The following is a 20,534-nucleotide window of genomic DNA, read 5'->3' as shown; positions in this document are numbered from 1 at the left end:
AATAATATTTTGAGTGTTCCTTCTTTCTCTTGCCTAAGTGGAAGTTAGGTTTGCATCAAGAGAGGATATGCAATCCCACTTCTAAGTTGAAGTTAGGTTTGCATCCATGGAGGATGAGTAATCACAATGTTTGGTGACCTTTACTGAAAGATCACCCTTCTTGAGCTCATACACACCAACTTTTTCCTTCGACACGGAACCAGAAACATTAGCAATCGCAGTAGCGGCTAGAACGATGAAACAAGTAGAACATATGTGTTGGACATTTTGTTGAATAAAATGTTCATATCATATAAGATCAGAGGAAGAGTAGAAGTGTAACAGATGGCGTATGAACATAGAACAATTTAGAGAAAAGACAGCAGTCTGTACATTATGGTTAAGCACTTATGGTTGTATAGCCTGTTGTGTTGACTTGGTAACCCTATGAACGATGTGAGAAGATTCTTCAGCCCAATTGTGGTCCCCTAATAAGACAGATTAAGAGTTTAATAACGCGATTTATTCGTTAATCGCTCGGGTTTAAGCAATGATGTGCAAGATAATATTGAATAAGGATGACTTCACATTACCTGTGATCCTCAAGTCTTGACTGTTTATGTCATATAAAGACAGCCGTGACACCCTAAATTTTTTGGCTTTTGTCTGCAAATCATGATTACGATGCAATAAAATAAGCATCATCCTCATTAGTAAAACATTAGGTCCTAAAGCTTTTAGATTTAAAAGTACTCTAATCAGATATGACATGAACCCACCACGCAAGTTGAGAAAAATCATATTTGGGACATTCACACTGAGAGATTCTTACATGTAACAACGATACATTTACTTCTCTTTATCTAACTTATTACGTGGCCTGATACAGTGACGAGGGAAATCAAAAGAAGGGCAGTACACAAGCATTTGCCAATTGCCATCCAAGAAGCAAGCAGCCGGAGATGTTGACTATTGGGCCCTCCAATTGCAAGCATGGGCTGATAAGAGAAAAGAACGGCACATATTAAAAGTTCAAAACTGAGTGAGAGGCAGGCTACCAAAACAATGAGACAACCAGTTGGTTCCATACGGATATTCCTTCCTTTTTTATGTAGCCGTTTGTGTTGTTTTGCGAAAGGTAGCAATCCAATTGTGGTACCTACTAAACGATAATGCATAACTATATAAATAAATTATCATCAAAACCAATCAATTTTAGAAAATAAATAAATAAATAAAGAAGAAGAACTTTCATACAAGAAGAGTTTTTTTAAACAATTTTATTAATATTAAAAAGAGAAAGGAAAGTTCAAAACTATTACAATAATTCAAATAAAGACGAATTTTGAATTCGAGATGTATGAATAAAAACCTAACACTCTGTCCGTTAAGATATTTGACCACATGCACATGCAAGAAAAAATTAACCCACAGAAGTTTATCTACTGTGAATCCACCATAACAGATTACTAAGGGAGTTTCCATCGTCGAAATCTTTCAAGCTTCTAATCTTCTCCAAAGCGCGTTCTTTGTCGTACATCCCTTGTAATGCATACACAAATCCTTTCCATCTGTCCGTGACTCCCTTCCTCCTGAACGCCGGTAATGCCCAGTTCACTATCTCACAAGCAAACCCCTCATCAGAGAACAATACCTCAGTAACTGGCAAAATAGGCAGCATTTGGATTCCAAGTCTGACTTCTTTTTCCTTTGCAGTCGCAAACCAAAGCTTGCTGTCTCTCTTGATCGCCCATAAAATTCCCACAACCCGGTTTTTCTTCGCGAAACCTTTCTTGTAAATTTGATTCTTTCCTCCCTCTCTCACATGCCACCACATTTGAGCTGCCTGAATTTCTAATGCAGTAAGCAGCGAACCGGTGGCCTCAAGTTGCGCATCTCTATAGACTTTCCCCATCAGAGCAGCTGCATAGTAGGCATTAACTGCCTCACTCGTGCTCTCTTGATTCCTCCCATCTGGGAATTCTGACAACCCTCCCGCCCACGAGTGCATTTTATAAAGATCAAAGCATCTCAGACGAGTGTAATTTGGATTCGATTGCTTGCCCTTGTTCAGAAAATCCTCCACAAGCGAGTAAGCTTGAGGCTTGTACTTCTCTCCCCATATAGGATCAATCTTTGCTAACACGGAAATTCCATATATAAAGTACCCCAGATGAAAATGGTGATCGTTATAAATACCAAACCCGAAATCAGCAGTTGGATCAGTTCTGGAGGATTTGGTAATAATTCCACCCCATGTTTTATCGTACAAAAATCCGTTGAAGCTAAAAGCACCGTCCAACCATGGCTCAATTTTATCGCTCAAGTATGTCCTAATCGCAGGGATCACATCAGAACAAGCTAGCTCCTCGGCAATCAGAGCCAGCCTCGCCGCTCTAGCAACTAATTTCCCGTAAAAGTACGAAGATTTGGGATTTGATTCTGTTGAACTAAGGGCGTCGACATCTCGACGAAGCGCAGATTTGATCTCAGAAAACGCATCCTTTTTTACACCTCCAACGGAGTTCCAAGTGACTGGAATAGGCTTCGGTGCTAACAGCCACGAATCACCAACAATGCCAACCAAATCACCGTCGATGCTTTTGTACTTAAAATTTTGCAAAACAGTAGCGTTGGACAGAAGCTTGAGATGGAGAGGATGAGCGAGCACAAGCAAATCTCCACCTTTCTTTTCAAATTTATACGACAAAGTATTTGAGTTTTCGAGCACAGCTGCCCCAGAAATCGGGTAACAAGAACTGAAGTGGTCGAGAACTTTCTCAGATTTAGGATCAGGATCCGGCACTACAGCAACACGAATAATCCCAGAAATTTTTTTAAGAGATAACGTGGACGAGTCGCTGTTAATTAATTCAGTTGGGGAGGATGTGTATACTAACCATGTCTGATCATTGTCGAGCTTGACGATGAACTTGGTTTTTGAGCCACTCGCTGAGGAAGCCGAGACAATCTTATGACTGGTCGATAAAGAAACCGCCGTGGGGCGATAAACAAAGCAGGTGAGAAAGGGGGTTCCCCGAACCAGGTAGAAGCGGAGGTTGGAGGAGGGAAAGTCCAATGTCACACTCAAATCATTGAAGTCGGAGACTACATGGTGGCCGTTCTTGTTTGAATTTGACGCGAAGATGGTGAGGTCAGCTTCGAACGGGGTTGTGGATACGGCAGTAGAGTTGTAGGAGAAAGACGGGTAAGCGAGAGATAGGGAAGAGTTGGCTGATCTGATGGTGTAGGGGTGGATGTATTCAGGTTGGTCGCCATTGTTGAGGACGAAGTTTTGGAAGAAGGAGTTGGTTGGGAGAGGGGATGAGAGGAGGTTCGGGGCGAAGAAGGTGGAAGGGTCGGGGAGGATGGTGGACTGAGCTTCCGGGAAGAGAAATGGGGCGGGGGTAGCCTGCGGAATCAACGCCGAAAAACAGAGTACGCAGACGACGAGAGCAAGAGAAGAAAGCATGTCGATTTTCATGTTTGTTTTTGCATATTCATTCATGAGAAATTGCACAAGGTTTGGTAAACATCTTAAATTGCATATTCATTCATGAAAAATTGCACAAGGTTATCTCACTATGTACCAGTTTGGTAGTGCTGAAATTTTGAAAAAAAAAGCTGCTGCTTTTTAGTGTTCGGTAAACTTCACAAATCAGCTTTTTTCACAATTGTGGATGAAAAAAGTCAGAAAACTCAAGCAGCAAAAGGCAGCTCCAGAACACTGGCTTTTTTTTTAATCTCATAACACAGGTGCACAGTAACATTATGTGCTTCTAGAAGAACACATATCCTCTCCGGATCTGTGCAATAGGAGCATGAAGATCAATGGATTCAGACCATTGAAATTTGATTCAACGATTACAAACATATGACCTTTCTAAAAGTTATAATAATTATAACCGTTGAATCAAATTTCAATGGTCTGGATCTATTGATCTCCAGGCTCCGGTTGCTCAGATCCGAAGAGATCTGTGTTCCTTTTGGAATTTTATATGAGCTCATACATATCATTGTGGTCGGCTTTGATGATCTAATGATACTAATTTATATGTTGAAGTTGAGACAAATTTTAACTCCATCTCCTACATTGCCCGCTTATTATAATTTTAATAAACTTCATTTTTCCATCACTTAGATCATCTTCAACTCTTTGAATAAGTCTCGAAATTTGACTTCTAACCGCACCCAATCTTCAACTCTTTGAGTAAGTCTCAAAATTTGACTTCTAAACCCACCCAATTTCACTCCAACCTTGGCCAAAATTTTAATTTTGAGTTAAAACTCAAAATTGGGCCAAATTCCGGCCATCTTTTGAGTTTTAAACCCACTGGCGCGACTGAGAGCGCCCAGCACTGACCACCCACAAGCTTTTTCACATGCCTGTTTGAATCTCACGCCCCTTATTTTCAAAAATAGACATGTTGGGTCCCATGCATGTGGGCATGTCTCCAAAACACAAAGGACTTGTTGCCAAAAGACATGAGCCCAAAGGCTCCTTGATTTAAATCCAACGGATTGGATCTTTGGATCGTTGACTAATCCAACTGTCGAGGTTCAACTTTAATTTTTTTTTTTAATTTTGTATTTAAAAATCTTTGAATCTCACGGCTTAGATATAAAACGATAAAAAATAATAAAAAACTAAGGATCCAAATTAAATCCAAAGCCTAAAAAAATTATAAAAAAAATATTTAACTCAAAATTTCACAAAAAAACTCTATAAATACCTATACATTTGTTCAAACCTCCACACAAAATTCATTATTCTCCTACAATGCTTCCAATTTTTCTTTCTACCATCTTCTAAAACCATTTGTATCATTGTTTCATATTCTTTCAATGTGTTTAATGAGTTTCATATGGTCGGTTTAGTGATTTTTAAATATTTATCGAAATCTAAATATTTTTAGGTTAAAATGTTCATAAAATTAAATTAAGATATTCTACGTAATTTTTTTTAATTTTTATAAAAATGGTTACTTTAGAAAAAATTAGCCTAAATTCATTCTTTAATAATATTAGGCTAAAAATTTAACATAAAAGGGTTGAGCAAAAGAACTTTCACATCCCGACCCGGGCCGGATCACTTCCCGGGCCCGCTCCACCACCGTAGCACGATATTGTCCGCTTTGGGCTTACCATTCCCTCACGGTTTTGTTTTTGGGAACTCACGAGCAACTTCCCAGTGGGTCACCCATCATGCCAGTGAGTCACCCATCATGGGATTGCTCTAGCCCTCTTCTCGCTTAACTTCGGAGTTCCTACGAAACCCGAAGCCAGTGAGCTCCCAAAAGGCCTCGTGCTAGGTAAGGATGGGAATATACATTTAAGGATCACCCCATGGGCGATGTGGGATGTCACAATCCACCCCCCTTAGGGGCCCGACGTCCTCGTCGGCACACACGCGACCAGGGTTAGGCTCTGATACCAAATTTCACATCCCGACCCGGGGCGGATCACTTCCCGGGCCCGCTCCACCACCGTAGCACGATATTGTCCGCTTTGGGCTTACCATTCCCTCACGGTTTTGTTTTTGGGAACTCACGAGCAACTTCCCAGTGGGTCACCCATCATGGGATTGCTCTAACCCTCTTCTCGCTTAACTTCGAAGTTCCTACGGAACCTGAAGCCAGTGAGCTCCCAAAAGGCCTCGTGCTAGGTAATGATGGGAATATACATTTAAGGATCACCCCATGGGCGATGTGGGATGTCACAAGAACTGTATCTAGGCTAAAACCTAAATTTTCTGGGTTAAAAAAAATAATTTAGGTTTTAACCCAAGGATTGGAGATGGTCTTAGGTTATAGGACAAAGATACTTAAAGGAAATAAGCGTTTTTATGGTGAAAGTAATTTGATCGTCTGAATGCCAAACTCTAAAATGTACTTGTGAGTAAATCATTCATAGAATACCTCACTTCGCCAAGAAAGCTCATGAAGTGACCTTTTTCAGCGAGAGAATCGTAGACTCTTGGCGAACTTAGACTTGGATAGATAAAACTTGGACAGATAACCAACCGAAATATGTTCAATCGAACTGAATATGGCGCCAATTTGTCAACTCAATGATGTTCAACCGAATTGAATGTGTGATGACGGAGGTCAGTGAATGAATTAATGTTTTTCTCAGGGTATGAGAAGGTTTTGCGTAGAGCGAGGGTTTCTCATAGAGTTGATTTACGTGTTGAGCTCAAGGTCCACTCCATGTTGCTAAACCTCATACTTGAATTTCGTGATGGTCAAGTCTGTTGAGTTGTAAACTTCTGATAATATTCCAATTTCTTAACATATTCTTTGAATATACTCGGAATTATGGAAACTCTACCGCCCTCTTTGACTTAACTAGGATTCTAAATAAATTGATGATGTGATTGATTCAACCTTTATCCAGAAACCAATTACGATCCTTAATGTTCTCTCATCCCACAACTTATAGTATATGCGCCAAGTGCATGCAAAATTGGATCCAAACAAATTTATATTTGATAAATTAACTCAATAAGGAGCTACATGATATGATATGTAGGAAGTCAGACCTGGTGGCGTCCGCGGATGAGGAACAGGGGCAGCAGCCACTGACAAGAGTAGGGTCTAAGCCAACATTGCAAACTCTGATTTAAAAAACTTCACTCTAAAGCCAACCAACACCGTAACAACCGGTGGGTTTACTGGTGGTGGATGGGTGGCAATGGCTCCTGGCGGTGGCAAAATTCTATGGTCAACTGCCTATCCCAGCAATGCAAGTTCTCCTGGACCAGTGAGTGTGGCTAATGGTGTTTTATTTGCTGGATCCACAAATCCGCGAGGCTTCAATGCTGATCATTTTTATAAAATTCATGGGCACACATTTGAGAACACAGCAAAGTAGAACTTGCCAATGCACTTGCAGATATGGGATGGACATCCATCTGGCCAAAAAGTTGGTAATAAGGCAAGATCCATTTAGATTTTACCATCTAAATTGATCATGTGATGAATATAATTTTTTTTCCCTTTGATTCAGTAATCTGTACGACTAGTGATTAATAATATGTTAACACTTGGCAGGACTTCAAAGATTGACCGTATAAATAGTAAAAAGGCAAAGCTTCTCTGCATTTTGTGTGAGAGTACTTCAAGCTTTCACTTCCATGGCGCCTGCAGAACTCTCCAACGGTCCTTTTCTCCTTTCTCTGTGTATGTTTTGTCTAGTCATAACACCAAGTGCAGGTTTTGACATTGTAAGTTCCCCTCTCTCTCTCTCTCTCTCTCTCTCTCTCTCTCTCTCTCTCTATAAGTGGTTTTCACAACTTGATGGTTTTGGTTTGCAGTGGGGTTCTGCAGAGAAAAAAAAGGATGCCCAAGAATGGCTAAACCACGGCGGAGACTTGTACAACCGAAGATATGCCAACAGGGAGAAGAAGATAAGCCCTGCGACAGTTTCCAATCTCAGTTTGAAGTGGAAATTCTATGCAGGTGGTGACATAACTGTAACACCAGCCATTTTCGACGGCACACTCTACTTCCCCAGCTGGAATGGATACCTCTACGCTGTTAAGGCCTCCGACGGATCCCTTGTTTGGAAGAAGAATGTGCAGAAGATGACTGGCTTTAACAACACCGGTTTCATACTCAATGTCAACTCTACAGTAACAAGATCGACCCCAACTGTCGCCGGCGATCTGCTCATTTGTGGAATCTATGGACCTGCTTTTGTTATTGCTGTCAAAAGGTCGAACGGGAAGCTTGTCTGGTCTACCAGGCTTGACAACCACACCAGAGCTTTCATCACCATGTCTGGAACCTATTACAAAGGGTTAGTCAAACTTAATCCACCTAACCTTTTTTTTTTTTCCAGTAGTTCTCTACTCATTTGTCAGTGCTTTTAAAATAATTAAAAATACTTTTACATAACCAAAAACGCTTCTAGTAAACTGCTTATGAACTATGAACACATTAAAATTGGAAATTAACTTTAACTTTTATTTCTTTTTCTCTCTGTGTGTGTGTTTCTAACAAAAGCATCTCCAACGAAAATACTTATGAACAGAAGTACTTCCTTATCCTGATTACAGAGTCGTAAACCTAGCTCGCATGGATTTCCAGAGTCTCCCTCATACTCATTATAATATTAGTAACTTATGAGTCAGTCAATGGTGTTACTTGGAAACAAGAAGTTAGGAACAAGATAAGCAACACCATGTGCTTCTTGGCTATTTTTGTTCTGCTAGGATGGGAGTATAACAATTTTTTATGCCTACTTGATATTTTAAGTAAGAGTAATGCTAAAGAGATTAAATTTGTAGACAAAGTCTTGAAAACTAAAAGATATGGAAGTTGATAATTGGTTTATTACTTACACGTTGATAAACATGTTTATTTTTATTGGTGACACATCATTTAGTTTGCAAATTTAGTTTCCAAATTTGGTCTCCCCAACATTACCCTTTAAGTAATATGTCAATTTCTAATAATCCAAAGTCTTTTTTTATTCACACTGTAGTTTTTGCATATGTTAATCAACAATACAAATATGTTGAGACTTGTTGGCAATTTGACTTCCGAGAGGGTTTTTTTTTTTTTTTTTTTTTTTTTTTTTTAAGGTTTATGACAATGTTTTAATCCTATCAAGAAAACATTAATTTATGTGGTGCTATCGGCATATTTTTTTTTTAATTATTTCTCACACACTCTTTGTTATTTTAGTCCTTTTATATTCTTTATTTTATTCAATCCAACAACCGAAAATTGAGAGTGTGTAGAAAGTAAAAAAATGTATGTGGATAGCACTTCTCCTAATTTTTTTTTAATTTTAATTCTCATCACAGGTACTCTGCTAGAAAAAAAATTTAATCTGCATTGTAATTAATCAATCTTTAAATCACAAAGAGTTGTATTAATGTAATTTTATGGCACCACATTTCAATTTCTTGTAGTGGTTACTATGTTGGAACATCGTCACTAGAAGAAGGACTCACCATCGAACAATGCTGTACGTTTCGTGGGAGCGTATCGAAATTAGACGTCCGAACGGGCAAAATCCTGTGGCAGACCTTCATGTTGCCTGACAATTTCGGCAAGTTTAATGAGTATGCAGGAGCAGCAATATGGGGAAGCAGCCCTTCCATTGATGTCCCTCGGAACCTTGTCTTCGTTGCCACATCGAACCTGTACTCAGCTCCTCCGCGGATAATTGAATGCCAGGAGAAGGAAAACAATCAGACGGTACCTTCTCATCCAGAGGCCTGCATTGAGCCCGAAAACCACTCCGAATCCATGGTAGCTCTTGATTTGAACACTGGGAAAATCAAATGGTATAAGCAGCTAGGAGGCTATGATATATGGTTTGGAGCCTGCCATAGACATTTGGATCCACGGTGCCCACCTGGTCCTAGTCCGGATGCAGATTTTGGTGAAGCACCAATGATGTTAACTACTTATATCAATGGGGCTAGGAGGGACCTTGTTGTTGCTGTTCAGAAAAGCGGGTCTGCGTGGGCTTTGGATCGCGATACTGGCAGCATAGTATGGTCTACGGTAAGTTTGCTAGCTGCAGTTTGTAAATGCTCCTCTTGAAAGCACTTCTGTTAATTTGCTTTCCTAGCAGGCTTACTCATAATCACTTTCAATTTCTTATGTCAAACGTTGTGAGAAGCATTTTGGTTATCTGAAATCGCTACTAGCTATTGAATGCATTAGCTGAACAAAATGCTGTGATGTAGGAAGCTGGACCGGGAGGACTAGGAGGAGGAGCAATGTGGGGTGCGGCCACGGACGAAAAGAGGGTCTACACTAACATAGCCAACAGCCAGCACAAGAACTTCACTCTCAAACCATCCCAGAACACTACAATTGCTGGTGGATGGGTGGCAATGGAGGCCCGCAGCGGCAATATCCTATGGTCCACGGCGAATGCTAATGATGCTACTGCCCCAGCCGCTGTCACTGTGGCTAATGGCGTTGTTTTTGGAGGGTCTACTCATCGACTAGGACCGATATACGCGATGAATGCTAAGACCGGGAAAATCTTGTGGACATATGATACCGGAGCTACAGTATATGGCGGCATTTCGGTGAGCGATGGATGCATTTACCTTGGAAATGGATACAAGGTCTTCAATGGATTCGTTAACCCGAATTACACCGCTGGAACTTCGCTCTTTGCCTTCTGTGTTTAGTAGCTACCAGTTTCCCACACTATGTAATATGAATCTTTGCCCTTAAGGTGAAATTCTGTAATAACACAAGATGTAGAGCATGCATTAGAAATACAAGTATTAGCCACTCAATTGTGAATATTCACAATTACCTAATCTATTCTTATGTACGAAAAAACTATATTCTGGAATTAGATCCACTTCGGATCTTTATGTCCGGAGCTCATAAATCTAAAAATCTGTACCGTTTAAAAAAGAGAGAGAGAAAGAGAGAGAGAGAGAGATCCGAGATCGTTCAATATTTTGAGTTTTTGTGAAGTGAACCAGTGAGATAGGCTAATGAAATTTAAAAATTAAAAAAAATGAAATTAAAAACAAAAACTAACTAACAATTCGGCAACTAAACCACTCATGCCCAGTAATGCAAAAGAAGCCAGGCTAATAGGGACCACAAAATTAAAATTTAGTAGCCCAGATCTCATGGCCTGCGGGATCTAGACATAGAGATCCAGAATGAATCACAATCACTATATTCAAACTTGAGCGCAAGGGAGCAAACATATTACTTTAACTAACTGACCTAATCACATACAATAACCATTGTGTTTGGATGAAAAAATTTAAGATTAATAAGAAATTTTAAAATGACGTAAACTGAAATGACAGGATTTTATTATAAAATTTGTGAATTTTCTTGTTTTGTTAACCTAAAAGAATAATGTAATTAAATACAAAATTTGTTATTTTTAAACTATCAATCATAAAAATTGGGAAAATAACACATATTTACATATTAAACTTAGAAATTCGAGGTCCCAAATTCCAAGTTTTTTTTTTCCACGCGAAAATTCTAAAGTTCTATGCGTATGAATCCAAACAAGGAAGTTTGTGCATGTCAGTTTATAAATTTTGACTTTTATCTAAATTCTAAGTTTATTTCTTTCGTCCAAACATAGTGTCCAATCAGCCCAATTCAAACCAATTCAACCTAACCGACCCAATCCAACTCACAACGTCGTCGTTTCGCGTTCTCATTTTGCTCGTCAACCGAAACTTCAGAATTTTACCTCCGCCGCAGTGAGCAGTGGTCGTCTCTCTGCTCCTTAAACCCCCAAATGGGTTTTCTCAGAAGAGCTTCCAAAACCCTAAAACCCTCCAAGTACTCGTCTTTTCTGCAGAACAGCTCGCTCTCCAGAATTTACAGAAGCAACCCACTTCGAAACGACTTCGATTACTGCCGTTTCGGTCTGAGCCATGGGTTTTGCTCCCACTCTCGCCAAAACAGCAAAGAGAACGGCGTGGATTTGAGCCAGTATCCGACGGAGAGGATTCGGAACTTCTCGATAATCGCGCATGTAGATCACGGCAAGTCTACTCTCGCCGACAGGCTTTTGGAGCTCACCGGGACTATCAAGAGAGGCCATGGCCAGCCCCAGTACCTCGACAAATTGCAGGTAGAATACCAATCTCTTTAGAGAGAGAGAGAGAAAGTGAGAGATGGGCTTTCTTTGGAATGTTTTTTGGTACATGGGATTGCTTTTTTGGCTCAATGAGGAGGATAGTATGGTTTAATTTCCATTTTTATGCATAAAGTTCATCTTTTTGGTTGCATTTGAAGCTCTTTTCATAGTTCAGGGGGGGAGAGAGAGAGAGAGAGAGAGTTTGGTAGATGGGATTGGTTTTCTGCCTCTATGAGTATGTTAGTTTTGTTTACTTGCAATTTTTGTGCATAAAGTTAATGTTTTTATTTGTTCATTCATCTATTTGGTTGCATTGAAGCTCTTGTCATTTCCGTAGTTCAGGAACAAGGTGCATTTGCAGTTAATTTTGGTTTATAGCTCAGCTTGCCGATTTTCGTTGTGGAAAATTGCTTATATTGTTGTTTCTAGTTTATATGGCAGTCATTTTGATTTGGGGTTTATTAGGTGGAGAGAGAAAGGGGAATTACTGTTAAAGCACAGACAGCTACCATGTTCTACAACTACAAGCAGAGTCTTAACGGTGTGAACGACAACAATGGAGACCAAAAAGAACAGTGCTTTTTGTTGAATCTGATTGACACGCCTGGTCATGTGGATTTTAGCTATGAAGTATCAAGATCTCTAGCTGCTTGCCAGGGTGCCCTTTTGGTTGTTGATGCTGCACAGGGTGTTCAAGCACAAACTGTTGCAAACTTCTATCTTGCCTATGAATCTAACTTGGCAATTATACCTGTTATTAACAAGATTGACCAGCCAACTGCTGATCCTGATCGTGTTAAAGCTCAACTAAAATCAATGTTTGATCTTGACGCCAGTGATGCTCTTTTAACATCAGCCAAAACAGGCCAGGGTCTTGAGCAAGTCCTTCCTGCAGTCATAGAACGCATTCCACCGCCTCCTGGGAAGGGTGGTTCACCTTTACGTATGCTTTTACTGGATTCATACTACGATGAATATAAAGGAGTTATATGCCATGTTGCAGTTGTTGATGGCATGCTGCGCAAGGGGGACAAAATTTTATCTGTCGCAACTGGCCAAGGTTATGAAATTTTGGATGTCGGGTTCATGCATCCTGAGCTAACTCCTACAGGAGTTCTTCATACTGGACAAGTGGGGTATGTTGTTACTGGCATGCGCTCGACCAAAGAGGCACGAATTGGAGACACACTATATCATAATCGAACCATTGTTGAGCCCCTTCCAGGTAAATGCATCACATTCTTTTGCTGCACCAGTGGGTAGTTTTATTTCCCGCATCTCCTTTAATGGAAGAAATAGTAGCTCCAGAAGGAATGTCAAGACCTAGCTCACTTTTATTGTCACTGATGGTGGTCAACTTGTAGGGTTCAAGGCTGCAAAACATATGGTATTCTCTGGTGTTTACCCTGCTGATGGATCTGATTTTGAAGCACTCAACCATGCAATTGAGAGACTGACCTGCAATGATGCCAGTGTGGCTGTTGTCAAGGAGAGTAGCACAGCACTAGGTATGGGTTTTAGGTATGGTATTTACTACTAATAGCTTTTCTTTTTAACTTCAAAATTAAGGATTTGGCTTCTACCACAGCTTTGTATTCAATAAGTTTCATACGAAGTAGACATGTTATGCTTACTGTGTCCATCTACAGGTGTGGTTTCTTAGGATTACTCCACATGGATGTTTTTCACCAGCGTCTTGAACAGGTGACGGTTTTAGTTTCTGGAATATGTTATAGAATTTTTCTTAATGGAGGTATCAGTTGTGTGCAAGAACAATATAAATTTTTTTCTTCCCTTTATTTGTGGGAAAAACAAATCAAAACCACAAGATACTTTTCTTAGTTCATCAGAATGGAAAATATATTAATTTTTTATCCTAATAATTTTGTCAAGAAAAAGGAATCGTCATTACTTTGTGATTTGCTTGTTTCACAATTTTCTTATAGTGATTGACAAAATAAGAATTCATGTCTCTTTTATGGATAATAGGAGCATGGAGCTCATGTTATTGCTACCATTCCAACTGTTCCTTATATTTTTGAGTATTCTGATGGAAGGTATGTATTTAATGTTATTCTTGTAAGATTGTCTTTTTATATGGTTTACCAAATAATGTTGGTTCTGGTCTAGCAAACTAGAAGTTCAGAATCCTGCCACATTGCCCTCGAACCCCAAGCAACGAGTAACAGCTTGTTGGGAACCTACAGTTCTAGCTACCATCATTATTCCTAGTGAGTAAGCTCTCGCACACCCTTAGCATGTTTTTTCCCCTCTCAACACTGAGAGGTATTTATTCATCCAGACTCCAGAGGTAATTTGTTCTCCAATTGAAGGTATGTGGGGCCTGTCATCACCCTTTGCTCTGAGCGGAGAGGTGAGCAGTTGGAGTATTCGTTCATAGACAGGTAATTCTTCAATAATCATTGGGCCAAACTGGCCCTATTGTTTTGGAGGGGTTTCACCTTCAAGCATCACGTTTACTTCGCCACTCATATTTTGTTAAAGTGGATTTGTGTTTTCTCAATGATATTCTGAACTCATCTCTAATTGAGATGCTGATTCTGTGTAGTTTGATGCATGCAGTCTACGAGTCTTTATGAAATATCGCTTGCCTCTAAGGGAAATTGTTGTCGACTTTTACAATGAATTGAAGAGTATTACATCAGGATATGCATCATTTGACTACGAGGATGCAGAGTAAGTTTCAGCCCACTCCTCTCTTTCTCTATTTGGTTGATCCTCCTAGTGTAAAAGCTTGGTAGGATCAAGTCCTGCTCTTGATGTTTTAAACTCAAAGAACAAACCAGAGCAATTTGCATTATTTTGTTATAATTTATTTTAAACCTTATGCTTGCCTGCCTTTGTTTAATTTATGACTCATTAGGTGTATGGACGAGACGACTGTTGTTTTTTCATTTTATTTTATATGTACTGATGCAAATTTTTCGTTGAATGTAAAATATAGGTACCAACAATCTGATATGGTCAAACTTGATATCCTTTTGAATGGACAACCGGTTGATGCAATGGCAACAATTGTTCATAACTTGAAGGCACAACGCGTTGGTCGAGAATTGGTGGAGAAGCTGAAGAAACACATAGACAGGTCTGTTTATCTATAGACTATACTAAATGGTAATTTCTGAATAATTTTTTGTTCGATTCTTAAGCAACTCAAAGTCTTGATTTGGAGCAGGCAAATGTTTGAGATAACAGTACAAGCTGCAATTGGCTCGAAGATTATTGCAAGAGAGACGTAAGTACTTGAAATTTTTGTCTGTCATGTTGTACATCTTGAAACATTTACCGTTCACCGAAACTTCTCTGTGTGTTTTTGTAGGATTTCTGCTATGAGGAAAAATGTTCTTGCCAAGTGTTATGGTGGAGATGTTAGTCGAAAAAAGAAGCTGTTAGAAAAGCAAAAGGAAGGGAAGAAACGAATGAAGCGTGTTGGTTCTGTTGATATACCTCAGGAGGCATTTCATGATCTGCTTAAGAGTTCATAGAAAGAAGTCCAAAATAATAACGTATGTCTGTAACCGCCTAATTGGTAATTACCATTTCTCCTTTCATGCTCCTTTGCCATTAGTATATTGTCAAATTTATAAGTTGCACTTGCACAGCGACACTTCGACAGCTCAGTGGCTAATCCGCCCCTTGTTGTTTTGGCTGTCAGAAGAACGATTGTTTTGCTAACCTCCACAGCGAAGAAATAACTAGGGAAGATGGCCGTCTCAAGGGGGACGTCTCATGATTTACGGAAGGTTCAATGTAGAGAAAATGTCACTTGTGCAATCGTTTTGTCCTCCTAACGGATAACGCAGAATGGAGTTGTAATACATTAATGTTATAGATGCTGATCAAATAACAATGACTTTGTGGTTATTTGGTGGGAGTTGAAAGCTTATATTGAAAAAGCACCCTCTCGGAATGGAAATTTCTGAATTTTTGGAGTTCAATTCTGATCTTGCGATGCATATGCATAAGATGCCTTTTATTCCATAGGTCGTTTGCCCTTTATGTTTTGCTACACTTAAATATTCATTGCAACAAATGCGTGTTTTTGGAGGTGTATTGTGTTGCTCGACTGTCAATCTGAACCATGCAATTGAACAACAGTTTACTTGATCAGTGGTCAAGATTGATAGTTTGTCAACACATCTGCGACTCTCCAGCAGCAAAAAGGAAAAATTTAGAAGTTTTCTATCCCTGATTGCAGAGGTAGATTTACTCATGGAAATGGTAGTTGAAGGTGCAGAAGCATCAAGTTTCACTTCTGAGAAGTAAACTGATGAGCAGCTTCACCCCACTTCAAGTGTTGATTCTTTCGCCACCCTCGCCTTGGTTCCTATGAGTGGCACCACCGCCACTTCCGACCAATGATGAAAGTGCTACTGCAACTACCGACTTGAAATTCGGGTCGGACGTGATTGCCTTGGTTAATGATTCTGTCATAGACACCTGGGAAGAAGCTTGGTGGATCTTTTCTGCATAATTTTGGTGGAAATACTCTTGCAATGGCTTTCCAAGATTGAAGGATCCAACTTGAGCTTTGTCGAACGGCGGCAAGCCATGTTTAAGGTATCCATTGTCCCAACGTGTGGGGAATATGTTGGAATCTGACGGGGAACAAAAGCTTAGACTTGAAGGAAATGTGCTAGAAGAGGGTGGAGAGGCAGTGAGGTCGAGAGTGATTGTGGGGAGCAAAGGGTGGGAAGATTTGGGCATGTAGAGTTGTGTTCTTGAGTTATCGAAGGCACTAAATTCTGATCCATTGAGTAGGGTGGATGTGGAACCGAAACCCGGTTGAGATGTAGAAGAGCCAGACAGTAGCATGGAAGCCGCGGCGGAGGTGGTGGAAGCCAAGTAAGTGGCTGTGAATGGAAGTGAGTGGTTGTGAGTTCCTTCATAAGTGGTGATTAAGATGGACATATCCTCATAGCATCTTTGCACCTGACATCATTTACAAGTAGTAACATATTAGCTAATATTTCAAAAAAACTTTGGTACCACTGCTAAAGGCTAGGTAAGGGATCTGTAGCTCAAGTGATTAAGAGCGTTTTAGCCCTCTACACTTAAGACGTTGTGTTTGAAACATCTCACTCGCCAACATCACTTGTATCAAAAAATAAAAAATACAAACCAAATCTATGAATTAATGACCTGTTTGGACAACTTATGTTTGCAAAAAATTTATTTCATAACGAAGATTAACTAAATCTGCGCACCTGCTTTCTCACAGGGCATGCTGGTGCAACAGTGCACCGATAGTAAGCTCGTGGGCATGGATTTCCTTTTGCAGTCTTCTGTCCATATTTTCTCCATTGGCAACCATCATTCATCTATGGGAAATCAAGTAAATATATCTATTAGATATTGTATTTCTTATAAGACTATGTTCTAAACTATATAATCTATGGGAAGCATGCACGCTGCTCTAACCAACTGGTAGAACTTATGTATGCAGTATAATATTTTTTGTAATGGTAAAAGGCCTAAATCATTGTAACAATATGATGTAGTTAAGTAAGAATCGAAGAAATTATATACCGTTGGGGTATCACATCTAGTTCTCACAGAAACCCTAGCTCGTTTTGCATTGACCAGCGTTGGAGGTTCACCGTCTTCATTTCTCATTGTCTTCGGCGTTTTACTCAGTGAAGACGATGCGTCTCCACTTCCAGCTTCTGCACGATCCTTATTAGGTTCCTCCAAACTAGTCTCATTAGAACCTAATCCAAGAGTAAGATTGGCCTTCAAGTTATCTTCACCATCATCAACCTGTACTAGTTTTGTGAAGTTGCTGCTGGTAGTAGTTTCACGATCACTTGTAGGTTCCCTTGGACTTCTTCCAAGACAAAGGGACAAGAGCTGCTCCGGTTCTTCGATTATTCGATCACCGGCAATATTTACAGCTTTTTTGGAAGCCTCTTGTCTGAGGATGTCGAAAAACCGCAGCTGGAGAGACTGGTAATCCTTCTCCATATGATTTAACGTCATTTTTAACCTAGCGTTTTCTTCTCGCACCTCTCCCATTTCAGCTTTGGCATTATCCAGTTCACTCGCCTATATTGATCATATATAAAACACAATGAAATAATCAGTTGACTGAGAATCAAGAATAAATGAATATATACAAATTAAATTTGAAGAAACTAAGACTACAGCAAAGTTAAATTTAATTAGAAATTAGTAACAATACTATGAACAGTTTCTGAGATGATCAGAAACTGATACATAAAATATAAAATATCAAGAAAACTAAAAATAAAAGACAGATTTTATTCTAAAGAGTAGAACTTTCGTAGAAAATGATCATCAAGTTCAACACAAACCTAATTAAACCATGATTCTAGCTAGGTCAGCTCATGATCTTAATTATGAGAGAACATATATATATACAGAAATTAATCGAAAACATCATTAATTTGCAACACAGAGAAGTATGCATAATTATATACTTGAATTTTAATTACCTTTCTTAAAACCCGACAGTGAACCTCCTGATATCCAACAGATTGATCAACTTTCTTTTCTGCAGATGATCTGCTATTGGAGTTTGGCATTCTCATTGCTTTATAATTAGCAAATCAGGGTTTGCTCTAATAATATTGACGAAATATCTTTCGTTATATATCAGTGGGCCTGTGGCAAATGACTTAATCATAAATATGTGGGGCAAATGACAGATGGGGTTAAGCCATAAATTTCAGACTTGGTATAAAAACAAATTTGAAATCCAGTGATCATCTGTTTGCCCCATTACGCAGGCACGCACAAAATGTCAACTCTCTGCAACCCCATTTTTTTTTTATGAATTTTTCTAGATTAAACAAACAAATTAATTAACAATAAGATTTAATATATATAAGTTTCAACATTTTTCACGGTTGATGAACAAATTAATGTGCTTCGAGAGAGCTGAATTTGCGGGCACCGATTGTATTACAGTTCGTCTTTGAAGCTTCGTACGAGGGAGACGTCACATGGACATGGCAAAGAGTCAAGGTATAGGAATTTTAAGTATTTGGGTGTGAGTCGTGTGACCTTCTAGTATTGATGCTGCAGAGTGTAGCCTCTATATATATTATAACCTAATATATATTCGTTGTCAGCAGTCAATACGCTTGTCATACACGGTGTGAGACGTGAGACATCTTTTTTATGTCGAAAGTGAGACTTGAGACTTCACTCATCTAAATTTCCATTGCATTGACCTATTTGGGTTGTATATATGTTAGGGAAACTGAAACGAAGGTTGATAAGTCATCGATAATAATGGTAACAATACATTTTCTTTGTTGAGCATGAGAGATTGGTAAATCGATAATAGTTATATATTATATTCTATAGTAAACATTTCAAACTACATTATAAATATAAAATTCGTGTTTAACAAAAATAGACGTCATATAATGAGATATCCATAATTTTGATAGCATATATACACCATGCATACTACCAAGCCTGATTTACTAGCTATCAGATTTGCAACGACACAACATATATTTGATTGGTTCTTAAGATATATACATAAATTTGATCAAATAAAAACTTAATATATTAATCGCATGTATATCCTATATCTAATGTATATAAGTACTTTCCTGTGAGGTGAGAAGCCGTTTAATTCCATGTAGCTTCTAATATCTAATCTTGCATAATGATTATGTTAAACTAAGCTTAAAACCCTACCTGTTTCAACTTATTATCTGGGGATCTGAGTACCAGGAATACTTATATTTGGTTTGGGTCTACGCATACAAATCTCATCCATTGAAAATTGACATACAAGTGAATATTATATGAGTGTGATCTTTTGAAACTCTAACCCTGAAAAATATTATATTAATTTCAGGCCCATGTTTCATACACCAATTTCTGAGTTCGATTTCTAGCGCTAGTGAATTATACAATGGTGGTCAAAGAGAGGCTGAAATGCCTATGTGAGTCTTTCCAGCACCCGAAGAGTAGACTACCATGGATAAACCACCAACTGATCACCTTTTTATTAAAACAAAAAAATTATATTGATCTAAGATGACTGTTGTATTAAAAATTAAACCGATCGTTATGGTTGATCTTAAATAATCAAATAGAGAAGCTTATCTGAAACCAAATTGTGTTTGTACACACATGACTCTGAGGCTTTGTATTTATTGCACACTAACTATATTGTTATCAGATCCTATCTACACTATATATCTGCTGAATACATATGACTCTGAGAGGATTCTAAATATTTAAGGATTTCTTAACTAACGATAATAGACTTTTTAGGTCATCTGGGTAATCAGCCGTGCGAGCCATTTCACACTTTCAGAATGGAAAAAATATCAATCATGCATGTGAGCTTTTCATCTCAAGGTTAATTTAATAATTTCAATGATTTGAAATTTGAACTACCCAAAAGGGAAAATTCTCTTGAATGGAAGGCCATTTCTTACCTCCTAAAATTAAGATTTTAAAGTATAACTAAACTTTCACAGTGAAGACATAACCTTCTCACTTGGACCTTTTTTTACTTTCTCGACTATTCTTTTCATCTTGGAATTTTGCTTGATGATTGGAACTGTGTTATTTGCAGTCAAAGATCAACAGTGTAAAAAATTAACTAAGTAAAATTTTTTTTAACCATTCAATTAATCTTGGCAAAATTTCAGTGCTTCATCAGGTAATTGTTTAGATGACTAAAGGATTTCGAACTTAGTTAATTGTTTGCCGTGATAATTTTTAAAATGTGACATCGAAAATGAATATTTAAGGTCATCATGAGAACGAGAGTCAAGAAAGTAGAATCAAAGAAAGATGACAAAATTCAAATAAGAAAGCTGCTAACATGCAAGGCATACAAGTTGTCATAGCAAACAAGGCATGATGTCACCAACTTTGAGATAACGTAAGAAGCCATTCACCCCCTTAGTTAACTTTAAACAATTTAGTTTGAGAAGGAT

At 38.7% G+C, this 20,534-nt stretch overlaps 4 protein-coding genes across 10 annotated transcripts; 2 read left to right on the top strand and 2 right to left on the bottom strand.

The window, feature by feature from the left end:
- Positions 1-1,192: 1,192 nt before the first annotated feature.
- Positions 1,193-3,682, bottom strand: LOC137708254 (glucan endo-1,3-beta-D-glucosidase-like). Its single transcript, XM_088689760.1, has one exon. The coding sequence runs from the start codon at positions 3,485-3,487 to the stop codon at positions 1,418-1,420; it is 2,070 nt and encodes a 689-aa protein (XP_088545886.1). The 5' UTR covers positions 3,488-3,682; the 3' UTR covers positions 1,193-1,417.
- Positions 3,683-6,369: 2,687 nt separating this feature from the next.
- On the top strand, positions 6,370-10,311 carry LOC137708253 (uncharacterized). The gene is made up of 5 exons (XM_088688774.1): positions 6,370-6,915; positions 7,032-7,204; positions 7,295-7,779; positions 8,900-9,500; positions 9,686-10,311. The coding sequence occupies exons 2-5, from the start codon at positions 7,115-7,117 to the stop codon at positions 10,139-10,141; spliced, it is 1,632 nt and encodes a 543-aa protein (XP_088544900.1). The 5' UTR covers positions 6,370-6,915; positions 7,032-7,114; the 3' UTR covers positions 10,142-10,311.
- Positions 10,312-11,131: 820 nt separating this feature from the next.
- Positions 11,132-15,539, top strand: LOC137708823 (translation factor GUF1 homolog, mitochondrial). Of its 7 annotated transcripts, none has more exons than XM_068447979.2 (12): positions 11,132-11,574; positions 12,046-12,805; positions 12,945-13,101; positions 13,230-13,284; positions 13,570-13,637; positions 13,711-13,815; positions 13,914-13,985; positions 14,164-14,277; positions 14,546-14,686; positions 14,777-14,836; positions 14,921-15,107; positions 15,260-15,539. In XM_068447979.2, the coding sequence occupies exons 1-11, from the start codon at positions 11,236-11,238 to the stop codon at positions 15,084-15,086; spliced, it is 2,037 nt and encodes a 678-aa protein (XP_068304080.2). In that variant the 5' UTR covers positions 11,132-11,235; the 3' UTR covers positions 15,087-15,107; positions 15,260-15,539. The 7 variants fall into 7 exon arrangements, with proteins under 7 accessions (XP_068304080.2, XP_068304079.2, XP_068304076.2 ...); XM_068447978.2 differs by having other exon boundaries at positions 15,257-15,539; XM_068447975.2 differs by having other exon boundaries at positions 15,204-15,539.
- On the bottom strand, positions 15,512-18,272 carry LOC137708824 (putative WRKY transcription factor 72). Its single transcript, XM_068447981.2, has 4 exons — positions 18,057-18,272; positions 17,131-17,646; positions 16,809-16,922; positions 15,512-16,533 (listed from the first exon to the last, which is right to left on the bottom strand). The coding sequence occupies exons 1-4, from the start codon at positions 18,150-18,152 to the stop codon at positions 15,892-15,894; spliced, it is 1,368 nt and encodes a 455-aa protein (XP_068304082.2). The 5' UTR covers positions 18,153-18,272; the 3' UTR covers positions 15,512-15,891.
- Between the last annotated feature and the right edge of the window lie 2,262 nt (positions 18,273-20,534).

Source organism: Pyrus communis, chromosome 17, assembly GCF_041283825.1.
Source record: "Pyrus communis isolate YQ-2024b chromosome 17, ASM4128382v1, whole genome shotgun sequence".
Taxonomy (NCBI): domain Eukaryota; kingdom Viridiplantae; phylum Streptophyta; class Magnoliopsida; order Rosales; family Rosaceae; genus Pyrus; species Pyrus communis.
The sequence above is the reverse complement of the archived record's forward strand: the minus strand, read 5'-3'. Positions and strand labels throughout refer to the sequence as shown.

Coding starts and splice junctions, on each gene's coding strand:
- LOC137708823 (XM_068447979.2), top strand. CDS start 11,236: ATGGGTTTTCTCAGAAGAGCTTCCAAAACCCTAAAACCCTCCAAGTAC. Junction 11,575..12,045: donor AGTACCTCGACAAATTGCAG/GTAGAATACCAA, acceptor GGGGTTTATTAG/GTGGAGAGAGAAAGGGGAAT. Junction 13,638..13,710: donor TTTGAGTATTCTGATGGAAG/GTATGTATTTAA, acceptor GTTCTGGTCTAG/CAAACTAGAAGTTCAGAATC.
- LOC137708253 (XM_088688774.1), top strand. CDS start 7,115: ATGGCGCCTGCAGAACTCTCCAACGGTCCTTTTCTCCTTTCTCTGTGT. Junction 7,780..8,899: donor TCTGGAACCTATTACAAAGG/GTTAGTCAAACT, acceptor AATTTCTTGTAG/TGGTTACTATGTTGGAACAT. Junction 9,501..9,685: donor GCAGCATAGTATGGTCTACG/GTAAGTTTGCTA, acceptor GCTGTGATGTAG/GAAGCTGGACCGGGAGGACT.
- LOC137708824 (XM_068447981.2), bottom strand. CDS start 18,152: ATGAGAATGCCAAACTCCAATAGCAGATCATCTGCAGAAAAGAAAGTT. Junction 17,647..18,056: donor ACTGTCGGGTTTTAAGAAAG/GTAATTAAAATT, acceptor TGATCAATATAG/GCGAGTGAACTGGATAATGC. Junction 16,534..16,808: donor CATGCCCTGTGAGAAAGCAG/GTGCGCAGATTT, acceptor AAATGATGTCAG/GTGCAAAGATGCTATGAGGA.
- LOC137708254 (XM_088689760.1), bottom strand. CDS start 3,487: ATGAATGAATATGCAAAAACAAACATGAAAATCGACATGCTTTCTTCT.